This window comes from Elgaria multicarinata, chromosome 7 (genome assembly GCF_023053635.1).
Source record: "Elgaria multicarinata webbii isolate HBS135686 ecotype San Diego chromosome 7, rElgMul1.1.pri, whole genome shotgun sequence".
Taxonomy (NCBI): domain Eukaryota; kingdom Metazoa; phylum Chordata; class Lepidosauria; order Squamata; family Anguidae; genus Elgaria; species Elgaria multicarinata.
This window is the reverse complement of record NC_086177.1, coordinates 19,370,717-19,389,184: the sequence shown is the minus strand read 5'-3', so window position 1 is coordinate 19,389,184 and position 18,468 is coordinate 19,370,717. Positions and strand designations below refer to the sequence as shown.

Sequence of the window (18,468 nt, the reverse complement as noted above, 5' to 3'; positions counted from 1 at the left end):
TTGTGGTTTAGTGTGTCGTGTGCAGCATCACACAGCATGTCATGTGAACCATTCCTAACCATGGTGGCTACATAATAACAGTTTAAACTTGCTCACTAACCTTTTACTGCAAAGGGGTTGGTAGCCTGACCATGGCTTAGTGTGTTGTCTGAACAGGCCTAATGACACTTTTGTGTCCTGAACTCATTCTCTCTCTTTTTCTTCCTCCTTCTCTCAGTCTCTATGTGTATTGCGGGGGATTTCTTTGTATGCACAGACACAATGCACCCCACAATGAGCTACCTGGTGCTGAAGGCCAGGTCATCCTATGTCAGGTGGTGCTGTACAGGTTTTGCCCCACCACAATTCTCCCAAAGCGCAACATTTTATTTTATTTTCCCCTTCAGAGTGAGTGGTAACCCTTCACCTACATAGGAAAAAGCAGAGGAATAAAAGAGCTTCATTTAAAAGACTTACTTTGCAAAGCTGTTTGTTTAAACTCCAATGTGGAGTTTAAACAGATAAATCAATGTGATGTTGTCCGCATACACTTGACCACACTGTCCCAAGTATCCACATGTGATGAAGACTCTAACCCTGGAGAGGGTCCTTAGAAGAGGCAGGGTGGACTTTCTCAGGTTGTAGCATATCTTGGAGTTTCATGTAGGTAGGTAGATATTTAATCCATTTCTTAAGCATCTTTCGAGATTATATTCCCTCCAAGATGGATTACAGCATAAAACATATTAACAAAATAATGAAATATGAACAATTTTAAATAAAACTATCTTCAATAAAATACAATAACTTCACAATAACAATCAGCAGTGAATATCACAAATGATTTCAATTAAAACAAATGACTTTTTTTAAACCCTCTTAAAAGCAGCCATAGATGGGGCCAGCTCTATCTGCCTTTCAAAGGCAAAGTAGCACAGTGACATTAGGGAAATTCAGAACCCAAATCGCTATAAGGCATAAATACATCTTGTTGACAGGTGGAAAACTTCAAAAATTCAACTCTGTGTGTGCTTGGAATACATTTGCTACATGTGTTTCCCTCTACACCCTCTGGCACGCTTAACCATTTACATAACTCATAAATGCAATACTCAGATCCATACATATATCACACTCGGTCACACCCAATATTCACACAGAAACAGCCAACGGTTGACCAACTTTTGCTAGTGCTTTCTCCTTTCATTGCTGCTGCTTCGCTTTGTGTGAATAACACATAGCAAGGGATGCCATGGGCACCCAACTGAGTCTGGTGGACTCCCCCATTCAGTGTGCAACAATGAAGGCTCTGGAAATTGCATATTTCCCATGTTGCATAAAGGTCCCATTTATACAGGGTTGTTTTTTAAAAGCCTTATTGTGAGCATAGCAATCTCCTTCCTCTCCAATGGTGGGGAGAGAGAGAGGAGGAGGGCATTCGGTTCAGCAGCAAGAGAGTAGACAGCCACAGAGGCAGAACACCCAGTGGGGAGGAAGAGGCATTGAAGGAAGAAGGCCTTGTATCCGGAGCTGTACACACACGTCATTTTTTTAAAAAAACTGAGGCTTTCTGTAGCTTGGAGATGAACCACATTTTGTTCACGCCTCTAATCTTGTGTAAATGGGGCCTTTATTGGAAGTAATATATAGCCATCATGACCAGTAGTCATTCATAGCCTTATCCTTCATGAATTTGTCTAATCCTCTTTAAAAGCCATCCAAGTTGGTGGCCATCACTACATCTTGTGATAGTGAATTCCATATGCCCACATAGCTGCAGAGCTTCCAAAGACTACAAACTAGGGATGTGCACGGACCCCTCGATCCATTTCGGATCCCGATCTGCAACTTCCAGATCGGGTCCGCTCTGCGCCGATTCGCCAGTGGTCCGCTTGGCTTCGCTGCAGAGCTCCGGATCTGAATCGGAGCTCCACAGTGGTGCCGGCGTCAGGTAAGGCCCCCTCCCTCCTCCCCCCTTACCTGTGTCCGTCCGCGGTCCGGTGGCGGCTTCAACTGAGCCCGAGGACTCAAACCGGAAGACCACGGGCTCAGTTGAGCCAGCTGCCGGACCGCGGACGGATGCAGGTAAGACCCTTCCCCCCTGCCCCCTTACCTGGCTCTGCCACCGTCACTGCATAGGCAGCGGTGGCGGCAGGGCCAGGTAAACCCCCCCTCATGCACATCACTTACCTGGTCCGTCGCGGCCCATTGCCGGCTTCACTAGATCCTGGCTTGAGGCCTACACTTCCGGGTTGAGCCGCAGGCTTTAGTGAAGCCGGCGACAGGCCACAATGGACCAGGTAAGACCCCCTCCCCCCTGCCCCCTTACTTGGCTCAGCGCCAGGTAAGGTCCCCTTACCCTTTTTTTGGAGCTCTGGATTGAGGCGAAGGATCAATCGACGCTCCACTGCCCCCGATCCTCTTCGCATCTGCCTTAAGGGGGAGGCGAAGCATCCTGATCCACTTCTGCTTCTCCGACCCAAAGAGAAGCAGAACACAGCCCTATTACAAACTGTATTGTCTTTAGGTGATTCTTTTTTGAGTTTAGCCACTTTGAGAGACTTGCAATTTAAAATTACTAACATTTCTGCCAGTCTGTGCTTTGATTTGTTGTTGCAACATCCTATCCAAAGCTAATTTTTGTATTGCAGATGGACGGGTGAGATGGATAGATAGATCAAAACCCAAAGAACTGTGCCATGTCCAGTGCTTTAAAAAATACAACACCTAATGTTCAACTTTGCCTTATTGCAATTTTTTTAAAAAGAAAATGAAGTCCCAGTAGGCATGTGCATATCCCATCATGTGATGTGTAACTCAACACTGTCTTCTAGTTCTACTCTGTTATTTGACGATCATATTAAGCTTTTTCTTTTCAATCAGAGCAGTGCGCTCAAGTTTTATTCCATTGTGGTTTCAGGTAATTCAGATTGTTGGGGCAGCAGACAAGGATTTGTCACCTGCTGGGCAAAGATTCTCCTTTCGACTGTCACCTGAGGTTTCTACAAAGCCAAATTTCACAGTCCATGATTTCAGAAGTAAGATTGTTTTATTTTTCTACTTCAGGTGATTATTTTGTGCTGAAACTCTTGTGTCTTTATTCTTCTATGGGTATGAGAGAGAGAGAGAGAGAGAGAGAGAGAGAGAATGTGTCATTGTTTCTCAGATGCTGGGCAGGAAGGGTGAGAGCTGTGTTTGATAGAAAAAGAAATGCTGGCTTTCACCAACGTATACACGTAGTAGTAGTAATAAAGCATTATTGTTTCAACAAATGGTTACAACAAGCGTAATAAAAACAATGCTAAAACAAATCATACATGCAAGGTTAGAAATTTTGCTCTGTGCATTTGGGCTGTAAGAGCAAAGTTGGCCAATGCCAATATGACAGTCTTGTTATTGCATGTAAACAAAGAGTATATTCTTTCTGAATCAGACCAGCTGGACTTATTCACAAAAAAAACAATCTAAATATTTAGAACGAATTTCAGAATAGATAGGGCAGTAGAACACATATTGAGGCAGATCCTCCACATTACCCCTACGGCAAGGGCAAAGTCTCGAGGCATAAGGAATCTTATTAAAACACCCTTCTAGCACTGCTGTTTTCATTTATTGCATCTTTAATTATGCAAAGGCTGATCTAAGATGAGGGATAAAAATTAGAGTCAGGTAGCGTTCACATTCAAATTTAAGCCTAGTCTCTGCAAACCAAGGTGCCGTCTTATTACTTGAGACTGCATAGAGATCCATTTGAATAGAAGCACTATAGACCCTCTCCTTAAAGTCCTCTTTGCTGTGAGCTAAATTCAAAGTAGTAAAGTATTCAGAAGAAAAACCATAATAATGAATTTGAGGAATCAGTTTCTGAAACCAAGATGATGTATTTGATGAATTGGCTCTCATTTTCTCTAAAAGACACAATTTAGGTAATCTGTTTGGAGGGGAAAACTAAGTCTTGAGCCAGTAATTAAAGGCCCTCATGGCAGTGATAGAGTTGACTGCTATTACGCTGGTTTCTGAGCAAAAGAATGAAGCAGGAGTGCACCTTGTTACACCTAGAATTGTCCATAACAATTTATTTTGAAATATTTCCATGTTGTATGAGGATTTCAGAGCCCATAATTCTCTACGTATACACATAGAGATGCGGAGTTTCCCCCTGTAATGTCTCTAGCATTATGGACAAGCATTCTGATTCAAGGGATTAGGAGAGAGGAATATAAGTAAAGACGTTGGCAGCTATTCCTGACTAAGCAACCACCTAAGTTTTGAAATAATTGATGGGAAATCGTTCAGACTTACGGATTTTTCTGAGCCCTCAAGTTGCTTCCTTAACCCTAGTTAATCGTGTGACATTTAGACCCTGTTCAGATGACACACTAAGCCACGGTGGTTAAGCGTTTTGAGCTAAACATTATGGTTTAGCTTGTCGTGAGAACCATGACTTGGAGCTCCATCACACCAGCGATTTATTCACACTCTCACCATGTCTGGACATCATCCCTGTCCTGTGCTCATCTTGCCTCTTCCCCTCCCTTTTCTGTCTTATTTTGGAGTGGGGAAAGTTCAGTTTTCCCACCCCACGTGCAATAAAGCCCCTTCTCCTTCCTGTGTATTGCTGTCCTTGCGCTATATTGGACTATCCCGTTTTTTGTTGGAGGTGTGTGTATGTTAGAGGGCAGTCTTGCTGACAAAAGAGGAGGGTGGTGTGATTCTCCGCTCAACTGCTGAACCATGAAGGGGGAGGGGGAGTGGGCGCCCAAACACCTGCAGAGAAGGTGAGCAAGGCCACCGTCGCCCATGCCCGGACTCGGTCACAAACGTCTCCAAAAAATAATTGTAATACTTTCTCTTCACTTATATCCTTTAATATGATCTTAGAGGATAGTGTGTTGTTTTACCGTAATTGCGCAGTTTCAGGCTGCCATACAATTGTATTTGCACAGAAATAAAAAATATAACAAAATATTTTTAAAAAGAAATTGCAGGGGGAAGGAGACCATAGGGGTCAAGGCGGGAGATTTCACTGGCACAGTATCTTGAGGGGTATTATATTTATAAACCCTTTTGTTCACTATACCAGTGAATTAGCAGAGTAACAGCGGTTCTTAACTATGAAAGTCAGCAAAGACCAAATTAACTTCAAGACAGAGTCTGTTTTGTTTGGTACAAAAATAAAGTATTTTACTGATAGAAAATAACACAGTTTATGGCAATACAAATTTACACCAACATACTCACACACTTGGTCATATACGTTACAGCAGGGCTCCAACACAGTAGTGATACAGGGGGAAAGATACATGAGCTGAAATAGCACAACAATGCACAGAAGTGAAAGTACCCAGCGCTAGACTTGCTAAGGAAACAAAGGGGGAAACTGTGGACTGAAAGGGGGAGGTGGAGTAGGGATGATGGAGCTGTTAGTGTTTCATGTGACCCATTCCTAACCATGGTGGCTACGTAATCACAGTTTAAACACACTAACCATTTGCTGAAAAAGTGTTAGCAGCCTACCCATGGCTTAGCATGTTGTCTGAACATGCCCTTAGCAAACATATCAGGGAGAAGGATGGGCATAAATCAGGGGTTGACAACTAAAGTAGTTTTGGCCTTCAGTGTCCATCAGCGTTAGTCAGCATAGCCAATGCTGAGGGACTGTGGGAGCTGTAAGCCAAAACATCTGGAGAGCCACATGTTGCTCAGTACTGGCATAGAGGAAGATCACAGTAAGGATAGCTATGGTCGTGCAGAAATATGTTGAGTCAGTCCACTTTGTGACTTCATAGTCTCAGATATATTTTTACTTAAGACTAAAAGTAATTTGTCAGAATGGTTTGATTATATGGCACCTCTCAGAGAGGTGCACAATTAGCCAGAGCACTTATTCACAGAAAAGAGGATGTGGTTTGACCAACAGAGCAAACCTACACTTGTGTGACACTTGCAGCTAAACACACTATTGACTGGTATAGTGACTCTGTTTCTATGTGTTCACTTATAACACCATTCCATCCCGTTTCTACATTAAACCTTGCAAATATTTTTGAATACATGCATGAAATTCACATTTAAATGCAAATTGATATACTTATTTTTAATGTATTTTATCCCAAAATGTCCACTTTTAAATGCATGTTGATTTTTTTAGTGGGGGAGGGGAGTCAAGAACTTCCTTGCAAGATTCAGATAATCATGAAACTGATGAATAGCTAAATTTTGACCTGCACATTAGTGCAGGAGGTACAGATCTGGTCAGTTCACATCAAAATGTGCAAAGACAAAATTTGTCAAGCATACGGGGGGAGGTGGGGTTATTAAGTACTTAGTCAGCCCAACATGCATGACTGGTGTACTGGTCACTTGATTTATGACTTACTGGGTCACAAGTTAGACAGGTTTGCAACAGAGTATCATACTCCCCCCACCCCACCCCTGATGGGCGCAGTGCTCCTGAGGAGCTCTGCACCCTGTGCGGGGGTCCCGGCTCCTCGTGAGGAACCGCGAGGAACCGGAACAAACCATGATGCCAGCACACACGTTTCGCAGCCTCAGGCTCAGCCCAAGAACATGGAAAAAGTGGGCCTAAAGTGTAGGGCGAGATCCCTCCCTGATCCAGGGATCCCCTGTACGTCTTTTGGACACACAGGTACGATCCTGGGGATCACCCTGGAATTTCGCCCCGTCTAGCTAAGGCCTGGGTGGCATATCACACAAGACTAGCATATACAGTCATAACAGCTACCAGCAGGCTTTCCTCCAAAAAATAAAGTTTGTCAGGTGCTCAACAACCGATTCCAATGAGGACTGAGCCGATCTGCAAGGAAACAAGGTGTGCCACTTCATCTTTCAATTCTTCTGCAGCACTATTCAAAGTGAGAAGCATAAAATAAAATTTTAAAAGAACCTCGAACATCCACTAGAGAAAGAGAGACATGTAATGTTGTGGGAGATGCTGTGAACTAGAGAGTGTGGGAGAGATAACAGAGCAGGAGAGAGCGCCGCAGGCATTCCCAATCAGCCCTGCCAGCAAATTGGTTTCTAATCTCGCTTCCTGCTTAATCCCTTTAATCTTTACATCAGTTTTCTTCCTCATTGGGTTTCTTTGATTCAGAGGAAAGCTGTGATAACCCAGCTCCTACTGGGGAAAGTGGCAAAACACTGCACACAGAGGCCCTTGCTCACCTTTTTCAGAGATTGCTAGCAAATGTACTAATGGTATCAAGTGTCTAGTTTGATTTCTGCTGGGACTTTTCTTAATCATCTCTTCTGAACAGGTGCAGGGTTGGGGAAGATTTCCTACCTTTTTAAAGGTGTCTCTAGTGGAAACTGGCCAAACAAGAAAGCCCTGTTTCCCTTCCCGCTGGAGAATGGCATGAAAATCACAGCAGCGGAAGGGCATCCAGGCAGGCTTGAGGAAAAACAAGAAAGCAGAGATATGGAAGAGATAACATCCCCTGCTAATGTGATACTCGTCATCTTTTCCTCTCCTCTCCCCCTTTGTCTGCTCTGACAAGCTTACTGTCAAACTGAACTGGATTCTAGTACAAGAGCCAAAATAATTACCGTTTGCCCAGGGAAAGTGGAAGGGATTACAACTGAATGGTAATGCTTTGGTAATGATGGAACAAGGAAAGTGTTCCAGTGATTCTGGAAACTAAAAGAGGCATGGCCTTCAGAGTTAAGGGACATGCAAGGCTGCAACTCGAAGCTCTGTATCTCCTCCACTTCCATCCTATCTAATGTCTAGTAATACAAAATGTGTGGCGAGATGGTGAATTTCTCCAGCTCCATTGCTCCTTATTGGCTTCTGACTGTGATGGCACTGAAACTCGCCATGCAATGATGCTACAAAGCGCATGTTCTGTATTAACCAGTGCTACAGAGGGAGAGAGGAGGGAATGAGGGGCCACAATTTTCGGTGGCAGCTACACATACGTTGCAATGTCCAGGTCAAGCCAGAGTTCCAAACTTTATAAATGTAATAAATGTAGAGTTCAACATAGCTTTTAATTATGAAGCTTAGGAATAAAGCAATAATCTTGCCCGGATTGTTCTTTTCTTTCAGACAACACCGCTGGAATTGTGGCCAGGAGAAGCGGGTACAGCCGTCGGCAGCAAGAGCTCTATTTCCTTCCCGTTGTGATAGAAGATAGCAGTTACCCCATACAAAGCAGTACAAACACAATGACAATCCGGGTGTGCCGATGTGATTCTGATGGCACCATCCTGTCTTGCAATGTCGAAGCCATCTTCCTGCCAGTGGGACTCAGCACAGGGGCATTGATTGCAATCCTGCTGTGCATTGTTATCCTCCTAGGTTGGTACGCCTCCTTTGACATAAAGTGAATCTCATTGACACAACATATTTAGTTCCAGTTAGGGATGTTGTGGGTCCAGGAGTCCAACAGTCTGAGTCCAACATGAGTCTCCCCCATGTCTGCCCCCCGCCCTGGACCCAGTTGGACACCCATGGTGCATTTGCAGGCCTGCGCTTTGAATGCCCGCATGGCCCGATGAGCACCCAACATCCACCTGCCCTCGTCCAGCACCTCCATTGTGTGCAACAATGGTTGCAGAAATTGCAATGCAGTTTGTGAAAGAAACAAAACATTGTGTTTGGAAAAAAAATGTATGTTTTAGAAGTACACATAAAAAAATACTTTTGGAAAATGTAGACAAGAACAATTTTAATGAATGGGAAAATTCAAAAACAAGCACAATTGGTGCGTGCATTTGGGAAAATGTGCACAAAAATATACATGAATCTGAATGCAAAAAGACGCTCACAATCAGATATGGATATGAGTTGGAGTGAGCTTAGAAATGGAATTTGGAGAACTTCTATGAGCACATCCTAGTTTCAAGATCTGAGAGTCTTCCCGAGGACAACCATATAAGCTAGCCTCAGAAGGTCTCCACAGATACCATGCGCTGAAGCTTGGATGCTCTCCAAAGATGAACCTAATAGATTCAGCCAGACTCTACTGGATTCCTCCAGAAATATTATTAAAACCCATTCCCAGAAGAGCAGGTTATGTTGTGGAGATTTATTTATTTATTTATTTATTACATTTCTATACTGCCCAATAGCCAGAGCTCTCTAGGCGGTTCACAAAAATTAAAAACATTCAAAGTATAAAACCATAATATAAAATACAATATAAAAGCTCAACCAGATAAAAACAGCAGCAATGCAAAATTACAAATTTAAAACGCCAAGTTAAAATTTATTTATAGACTGTTAAAATGCTGAGAGAATAAAAAGGTCTTCACCTGGCGTCTAAAAGCATACAATGTAGGTGCCAAGCGAACCTCCTTAGGGAACTGGTTTTGCTCATTCTGACATAGAAGGGGGCAATGTGCTAAATGTTGATTATCATTAAAAGTGAGCATAGGTAAGAAATGAACAGTAATCACTGGAAAACTCATTAGTTGTCCTGCTTACATTTTCAGATGTAATATCCATGATGATGATCTCTGATGGTCATCTTCAGATGAAAAAAGCAATTTAAGGAGAACCATTACATTGCACAGATAGAAAAGGAGTAGCAGAGGAAGACAGATAAATTTCAAAAACACTGAGCAAATTCTTAGCATCAATCTTCATGGCCAAACAAAATGTAAACGCCCACACCTGAATCACTGCTTGTGGAAAATCTGAAACATTTTGTCAAATAGACGTGACAGAGGCTGAGGTTTTAGGAACAACTGATAATTAAAAACTGGCACGCTTGGTGCTATATTTGTTCATTGATATTGCTCATTAATGTATGTGAGAGCTGGTACAGCATAGTGGCTAATGTTGAAATCTTATAAAAAATTACCGGAAAGTAAGCCTCTTTGAACTTAATGGGACTTCCTTCTGAATAGATATGTACTGGAAGAGAACCTTCCTGAAATTAAGCAGGTGTGGTCTGGCCATTCCCTGGTGGGAGGCCACCAAGGAATCAGCCATGGGATGCTGTGGATTTTGTCCATGGAGAGAGAGGTCTGTGGGCAAAAAACAATCCAACATGGTGGATGGTGGAAGGCTAGAAGCAGGGCAATGAGAGTGGGGACAGAACCAGGGCATTCTGGGTGTGGGTCAGGGGGAGGCCATGGACCCCCAAGATACTATGCCCCCTTGTTTCCCAAAAATGCTCAAACCAAGGACCAAGAACTAGGATGGACAAATCTGTCAGTTTAATTTAATCATGCGTTCATTTCCCCCCATCCTGAATATGAAGACTTTGTGAATTCTTATCAAATTCAAACTGAAATAAAATTCTCACCCATCTGCATCAACCAAATTCAATAGGTACAGCTATTCCTAGCCCAGAGAGGACCATATTATACCTGCATTATTATTATTATTATTATTATTATTATTATTATTATTTATTTATTTATTTATATAGCACCATCAATGTACATGGTGCTGTACAGAGTAAAACAGTAAATAGCATCCCATGTAGCTGTTAAAGATGAGGAGCCTCCCAGGAAAAGAAGAAGAGGTGGCTTTAATTCAGCACTACATGCCTGATTGTATATGGGAGGATTCAACCCCAGATTTTAAGAGCTAAGCATTCAAAGCCCTCTTGCCTGGATGGACAAATCCATCAGTTTCAGTTTCTCTCACATTACCCTTAAAAACAAACAAACAAAACCTCAACATATTTCTATCACAAATATGAAGACATGTGCCAGCAACTACATTAGGTCTGGACCTGGCATATTAATTTCCCTCCCATTGTTGTCAATATAGCCCACAGTGATCCATCCTTTTATCATCTCCCACACAGAGCGGTAAAGCAGCAGTTTCTGCAGTGGAAACTCTCCCCACAGCCTGTGTTCAATCCCAGCGGAAGCTGGTTTCAGGCAGCCGTCTCGGGTCGACTCAGCCTTCCATCCTCCCGAGGTCGGAAAAATGAGTACCCAGTTAGCTGGGGGAAAGGTAATAACGGCTGAGGAAGGCAACAGCAAACCACCCCGCGATAAGGCCTGCCAAGAAAACGTCAACGAAAGCTGGCGTCCCTCCAAAAGTCAGTAATGACTCAGTGCTTGCACGAGAGGTTCCTTTCCTTTCCTATTCTACATGGGGCTGCCCCTAAAGGGTGTTTGGAAACTGCAGCTAGTGCAAAATGGAGTAACCAGATTGCTTTCTGGTGCACATTTTTTTGACCATGTTACTCTGGTCTTACGTATCAACTGCATTGACCTCAATCTCGTTCCCGGCACAATTCAAGGCGCTGTGTTTACCTATCAAGCCCCAAATGGCTTGGGTCCAGGATATGTGAAAGACCCCCTTCTCCTATATAAACCTTCCCTTAGTTTAAGATCCTCTTCAGATGCCTTTCTACATGTCTCACCACCAAGGGAAGCTAAATTGATGGGATCTCAGGACAGGGCCTTCTTTGTGGTAGCTCTCTATGAAACTTTCTCTCAAGGGAGGCTAGAGTGGCTCCTTTGTTGAATTTTAGGTGGGTTGTTAAAAAGTTTTTGTTCCACATGGCTTATGAGTATGTTAAATGTATTCGCTCTGCACTCTGTTTTTAAGATTCATGCCTGCTCTAACTTTTGCTTTGGGTGGTATGTTTTTAATTGTGTTGTGTGTTTTTTTTAAAAAAAAGTTTTAAAATTTGTTTCTTAACAATTGTTTTGGTTCTAATTTCAAATTTCCTTTATTATTATTATTATTTATTTATTTATTTATTTATATAGCACCATCAATGTACATGGTGCCGTACAGAGTAAAACAGTAAATAGCAAGACCTTTGGGACATATTCAGCTGAAAGGTGACTTGTAAATGTATCTATAGATAATATAAATAAATAAGAAGGAGGCAGGGGAGAAAAAGCCTCCAGAAAAAAGGTAAAAATGCCCCTCCCATCATCTGCCCTGCCTGGATTGAGCCAGCAGGGCTTAGAAAGTGGTGGTTAGTCCACCACAGCTTCTACCCCACCCTAAGTAGCCCAGCTCTGTCAATGTAATTGTCCACGAATTGATTTATAGACCTTATTATATTTGATCAGAAAATGATGCAGTTTTACTGGCACATAGCAGGGCTCTTTCCATATCTCACTCACCATTCTCCTCTTGTCTTAGTCATCGTGGTGTTGTATGTAGCGCTGAGACGGCAGAAGAAAAAAGACACCCTCATGACCTCTAAGGAAGACATCCGAGACAATGTCATCCATTACGATGATGAAGGAGGTGGTGAGGAGGACACGCAGGCTTTCGACATCGGGGCCCTGAGGAATCCAAAAGCAATTGAGGATAACAAAATACGGAGGGATATAAAGCCAGACGCTCTCTGCTTACCTCGGCCAAGACCGCCCGCAGAGGACAACACAAATATCAGAGACTTCATAAATCAAAGGCTGAGAGAAAATGACGGGGATCCCTCAGCTCCCCCGTATGACTCACTAGCGACATACGCTTATGAAGGAAATGGATCCGTGGCCGAATCGCTCAGCTCTATAGATTCGCTCGCCACTGAGGCTGACCAAGATTATGACTACCTGAGTGACTGGGGACCACGTTTTAAAGTCTTAGCAGAGATGTTTGGAGAAGAAGAAAGTTATAATCCTGATAAAGTCACTTAGCTGGGGTGGGGAGGGAGGGAGGGAGGAAAAAGTAAACCCACAGCGAATTTTAAAATAAACAAGCTTTATAGGACAAGATTCCTTTGATTATAAGAGACAGCAGCTGTTTCCAGCCAGTTCCTATATTTATCATACCGTCGATCTTGATTTACCTATTTGTCAGGGGAAGGATCATCCTTGACTGACTATTTTTTTTCTTTTTTTGCTTGATTTTTATTTTTTTATTATTCCTTTGGAGACACACTGAGACAATCTCAGGCCTATTAGCTACAATTTATCGGTACAACAACACAGGAAGAAGGATAGCTTTCCGGCATCGTGGTGGAAGAGTGGTAGATTTTTCTTAATTCCACTGAAGTGCCTATTGAAACTCTTCTCATTTAAAGTGGAAATGACTGCAGCGAAGGAGCTAAGGGAAACAGACATAAAAGGTTGGACATTCGCTTTTGTGCCGAGAAGCAATAGCCACACACAGACTCCCGATTCTTGTAAAACAAAAGCGTAGAACGATGGCTGGAATCCGTCTGTCCAGTGACTGCAATTCAGTGGGGATTGTGTGTTCCGTTTGGTTTGGGGTTTTGTTTTTTAAACCAGGGAAACAAATTGTCTGCCAGGACGACACATTTCTTATGCCTACACGTCACACAGAAAAATTTTAAAAACCTGTTATTCCAATTCAAGTTGTAAAGCCCACAGTCTTAAACTGAAATCAATGAATATTTAAAATGTTCAACAAAATGTTACACTTTTTCAAAAATTAAAAGAGACAGAGAGAGAGAGAGAGGAATGATGGACGTACAGATTTCTTATTTGAATGATACAATCATTGCATAATGCTGGTGGGGTTTTTTTTGTGGGGGTAGGTTGGTCAGATGGAGTGGGTCCTCTGAGGCTTCCTTTTATAAACAAGCAAAAAGGCTGTTACACTTTTGTTTCATTTGTGGGTGAAAGGAGGGGGGAAATAACAAGACAAGATAAGTATGTATGGAATCAAATTCAGGCCCATTTACTGAAAATCTGCAAAGGAAAACTGGGCGGGCCCTGGACTATGCCAGCAACTAGCTAGGCATTGTATTGGGTGAAAGACTCTAGGCCTGCTGGATGATGTCCGCAAGATTCCTACCCCCAGGAATACCCCATTGGGAAGGGGAGGCCTTCCCATGTCACACCCCCAGATCACAAAGCACCAGGTCACCTGTCACCAAAACAGTGCCACAGAATGATTACCATCCCTGTGTCGTCTAACTGTGCCCACCCCTACCAGACTGTGCCGAATGTGACCAAGTTAGCCTGAACGAAATGTAAACATTCCTAAGACACTCTCCCCATTTACAGTGTGAAGTAAGCAAAACACACACACATACAACCACAGCCAATCGGGCTATGTGCCCAAAATTCCTACTCAGCCCCCAATAGGGTGGCCAGATGAGCCCACACTGCACCCAGGGAGGGAGCCGTGAGGAAAAAGGGTGGGGTCTGGGCACGGCCAACTAATATCACACATCCCCCACCCATCCCACAACAGCCTCCCTGCAGACAGGCAAGCTGGACGAGCAGGGAAAGACATTTTTCATCCTAACTTCTTTTCACTTAAGATGTTGGTAAGGTAGCAGAGTTGCCACCTGTTCATAGTTTTGATTTGGTTGTCCATATTTCCGGAGCTCTTCCCATAAGACATCATGACATTTATTATTGTCAGGGTGTGGCTGAACAAGATTCAGTCACTGCTTTCCATTTCAGAAATATGCAGTTGTAAAACTGAAATGGCTGTGTAGGGATAGAAAGAGGATTTAATGACCATTAGGAGTTTCCCCCCCCCCTCCAATGCCTTATGTAATAAACATGAAATGTTGTTAGTAGATGCCCAAAATTATTTATTTATTTATTTATTTATTTATTTATTTATTTATTTATTATATTTCTATTCCTTCCAATGGACAAAGCTCTTTGGACACAAGAAATCAGCCCCTTGATGTTACCCTTGTTTTTCCCCAGTGGTGCAGTGAATGGCTGGATTGCCTATAATTTGCCAAGTTAAAAAAATTGGCAACTCTGTGCTGCAAGTACAATAAAGCCATTACACTTTAGCAGTTAGCCAGAAATCTTTTGTGTTTAAATGTGTTCTGTCAGCCCCAGTCAAATGCATAGTAGTTCACTACATCAATCCACCAGAAATCAAGTGGGATATCCTGGAAAGAATTTGAACACTGTGAGCCATGATTGTGTCAAGACCAATGCCTCAATCCATCTCAGGAGATCCATGTGTATAAGCAAACTTATGCACACATTGGCTTGCATGCATCAGCATTTAGATGTTGCCTATCCATACTGCATTGCCTTCAATAGGATGTGTGTTCAAAGCCACATTCTCCTCCACATTTTGATGCAGCTAGTCATGCATAAATACATTTTGAAAGTGAGACTTGGACGGGGGTGCAGTTGTGCTGGTTGTTCTACTGCTAAATTTGAGGATGTCGTAGCAGGCAGGGGATTGATAATGAGCAGGACAGGGACGGTGCAAAAGTAAGGAGAGTTTTCATAGAATGGCTGAAATCTACAGAGGACTTTTCAACTTGAAATTGAAGCAATTTCCTCTTACAGATAGTCTACCAATGGTGAGCCTTCTCTAAGCTTGGGTCCCCTGATATTCCGACGTACAACTCCCATCATCCCCAGTCAGCATTGTTGATGGTAAGGGACAATGGGCGTCATAGCCTAATAACATCTTGGGACCCACAGTTGGAAAAGGCTTCTTTAGAAGGACATCAGAAGTGCCTTACAGGATTAGAAAAAGATCCATCTAACCCAATGTTCTCTTTTGAACAGCAACCAGCAAGATACTTCTCGGAGCTCACAATCAAGACATGGAGATGATGACATCCACCAACTGGCATACTACACCTGTAGTGTGATGTGTAATAGCTATCAATAGCTGTAACTTCCATGAATTTGACTATAACATCAATCTTTCTAGAAGATACTCAATGCCAACAATAACTGATATCACCTTAGCTTTCACAGCAATAGATTCAACTAAATCATAAAACCTTATGTTCTATACTTTTGCTGTAGAGATATATTTTTATAGCATATTCAAATATTTAAAAATGGTAGTTACAGTTAAGCTGTACAGTGTCCTGTCTAAAAGCCTGAGATATGAATCAGGAAATCCTGGGATTGAATCTCATCTTTGTTGTGCACTTAACTATGCTATAGAGAAATCGCTCTCAACCTCAGTCCCTCACATCTGCAATGTGGGTGGATAATAACAGTGACTTACCTTACAGGGTTGTTGTAAGAAATACAACTAGATAACCTATACAAAGCACCTTAAACTTTTCATGATGATGGTTGTACAGAATAAAGTTCCAAGAGTAGTACTATGGAGTTTAATTCCCTTTGAATGAGAAGCAGAGCACTGAAGTCTTATGGAGTCCTCCTTCATAATATTTTTCTATTTACAAATCATAGAAGAAGTGCATAGTAAAGGTAAATATAATTGCATAAGCAGGTAGGACAGCCTACTTCAGATTTCCAAAAAGCAACTTGGGCTGCACCACCAAGCATGTTCACCAAGCATGTTCACCCAGGTCTCTAGCTAACTCCAGCTTGGGATGGTGCAGGGGTCCAGTTGAGGCTCAAAGCCCAGCAAGAAATCACCTGCTCAGTCCCCCAGATGCCAGAAATGGGGTATTACTTTTGTTCGTGAATATCCCATTTGCATAAATGGTGATGTATGCAACATTACATGCACAAACACCTGGTTGCTTACATTGGCCCTTTAAGCTGCCATTTGCGCAAATGGGATATTTATGGACAAAAACAAGCTGCCATTTCTGCAGAAAATGGTAGCTCACTGAGGGAATGGGCCCCCACTGCTGAGCACCCATAACCTGCCCAGTGGTCCACCCTACGGTGCTTGCTGGGGTTGGGTAAGTGGTAGGGGTACCATCCACCCCTAAGTCTAGCTAAAAATTCTCAGGTCTTTGTATCTGTCAAAGAATTTAAAGAAATTTTGTTTCTCAGCCATTGATGTATTGGACACTGGTCTCTATCCCATCCCTGTAGGTGAATAACCCATTTGGGCAATATCCACAGTCCTTAATTCTATGATCCTATACAGATTTACCTGGCAATTAAGTCCCTTTGAACTGAATGCTGCTTACTCACTCAGTCATCACTCAATGCTGAGTAGTAGGACTGCACTGTAAGAAACATTAACATTATTTTGTCAATGCTCTGAGCACTCATTCACAGTGATTAAGCCCCCCTACATATGTTTGTGAGTTTATATGTGTGCATGCTTAAAAAAAAATCATCTTTGTATTATGTTTGTCTACCAATGAGATTCATAAGGGTTTTTCTTCTTAATTATCGTATATTAATTTGAAAAGTCACCTCCTTAGGTTTGGCATGCCATCGTGATAACAAAGAATATTCAGTTTTAATAGCAAAAGGAATAGGAAACAGCAGCTGATAAATGAGTCTTAGAGTGGAAAGAAATTATACTTCATCAGAATGATGTACAATTTCATTCCCACCCCTAACAGTGTACTGAGTGGCAGTATCCAATAGTGATATTCTGCAAACCCAAATAGTGCTAGCGGACCTCCACTGAACCTTTCTGTTGTGCAAATGGTTGCCCATTATGCTTGTGCAACTGAGTTTTGGTTTTCATAGTAGGGGTGTGCACGGACCCCCCACTCCGCTTCACTTTAAGATCTGCCATTTTTGGATCGGCCCGCTCCGCCCTGCCCCCACTCTGCCTGTGCCCACTCTGCTCCGCTCGGAGCTCCGGATCGGAGCTCCGTTCCCCCCAATGGGGGGGTTACCGGGCCCTGCCGCCATCGCCGCCCATGCGGCGACGGCGGCAGAGCCCGGTAAGGAGGAGGGGGGCCTTACCTGCCTCCGTCCGCGGTCCGTCACCGTCTTCAATTGAGCACTTGGTTCCACCAGGAAGTCTGGGCCGCAAGTGCGGCCCAGACTTCCTGCTGGAACCACGGGCTCAATTGGAGACGCTGACGGACCATGGACGGAGGCAGGTAAGGGAGAGGAGGGCGGGGGGCGTTACTGGGCCCTGCTGCTGTCGCCGCATGGGTGACAGTGACAGCGGCATGGCCCGGTAAACCCCACTTACCTTTCCGGCGGAGCTCCGGATCGAGGCGAAGGATCCGCCTTCACCTCGATCCTCTTCGCCACGCTCCGCCGGCCCCCCAATCCTCTTCGCCTCCACCTTAAGGGCAGGCGAAGCCCCCCGCTCCGCTACTGCTTCTCCGGTCCGATTAGAAGCGGAGCACATCCCTATTTCATAGTGCTGTGAAACTGCAAAACCAGGTAAATTTGCAATGAAATGTGAAAGAAACAAAAAATGCTTCCCCATCCCTAATTTTCAACATAGTGGTGTGACATCTGCTATGTAATTGTTGAAGCTTTAGACTTGCTGAGTTCAAGCCAGGTTAAAAAAAAAAAAGCAGAAGTAGCAGCAGCAGCAGCAGCAGCAGAAGAAGAAGAAGAAGAAGAAGAAGAAGAAGAAGAAGAAGAAGAAGAAGAGCAGTGCTGTGTTTCCAAGACAGGCAGATGTATCTGGGGGGTGTCTTTTTTATTTTTTTAAAGGAAAAAATACCTGAGGGAGGTGAATGCAGAGCATAAGTGATGTTGTCATTGCTTTCCTGACAGCCGTGCTCTTTTTGTAATTGTAAAATGGCAATTTCAAGGAAATGCTGCAGATTTGGACATTATCAAAAGTTTTGTGAGCTCGGTTTAGATGTCACCTCCATTGCTGTGATAGATCTTTTGTTTTGTTTTTTGGTTTTTCAGCCAGACTTCTCTGTATGGTGCATTATGAGACATATGAAGTTGAGCAGTGATTACCATAAGCGTAATGTCTAAATTTCTGGCATG

General features: G+C 43.1%; 1 protein-coding gene across 2 annotated transcripts in view; it reads left to right on the top strand.

The window, feature by feature from the left end:
- Positions 1 to 12,567, top strand: part of CDH12 (cadherin 12) — a 563,366-nt gene extending 550,799 nt beyond the window's left edge. For both annotated transcript variants that reach the window (XM_063130255.1, XM_063130254.1), the window contains 3 exons: positions 2,900 to 3,017; positions 8,048 to 8,299; positions 12,068 to 12,567. In XM_063130255.1, the coding sequence (XP_062986325.1) occupies positions 2,900 to 3,017; positions 8,048 to 8,299; positions 12,068 to 12,567 (870 nt within the window). The remainder of the gene's footprint in view (positions 1 to 2,899; positions 3,018 to 8,047; positions 8,300 to 12,067) is intronic.
- The last annotated feature ends 5,901 nt before the right edge of the window (positions 12,568 to 18,468 follow it).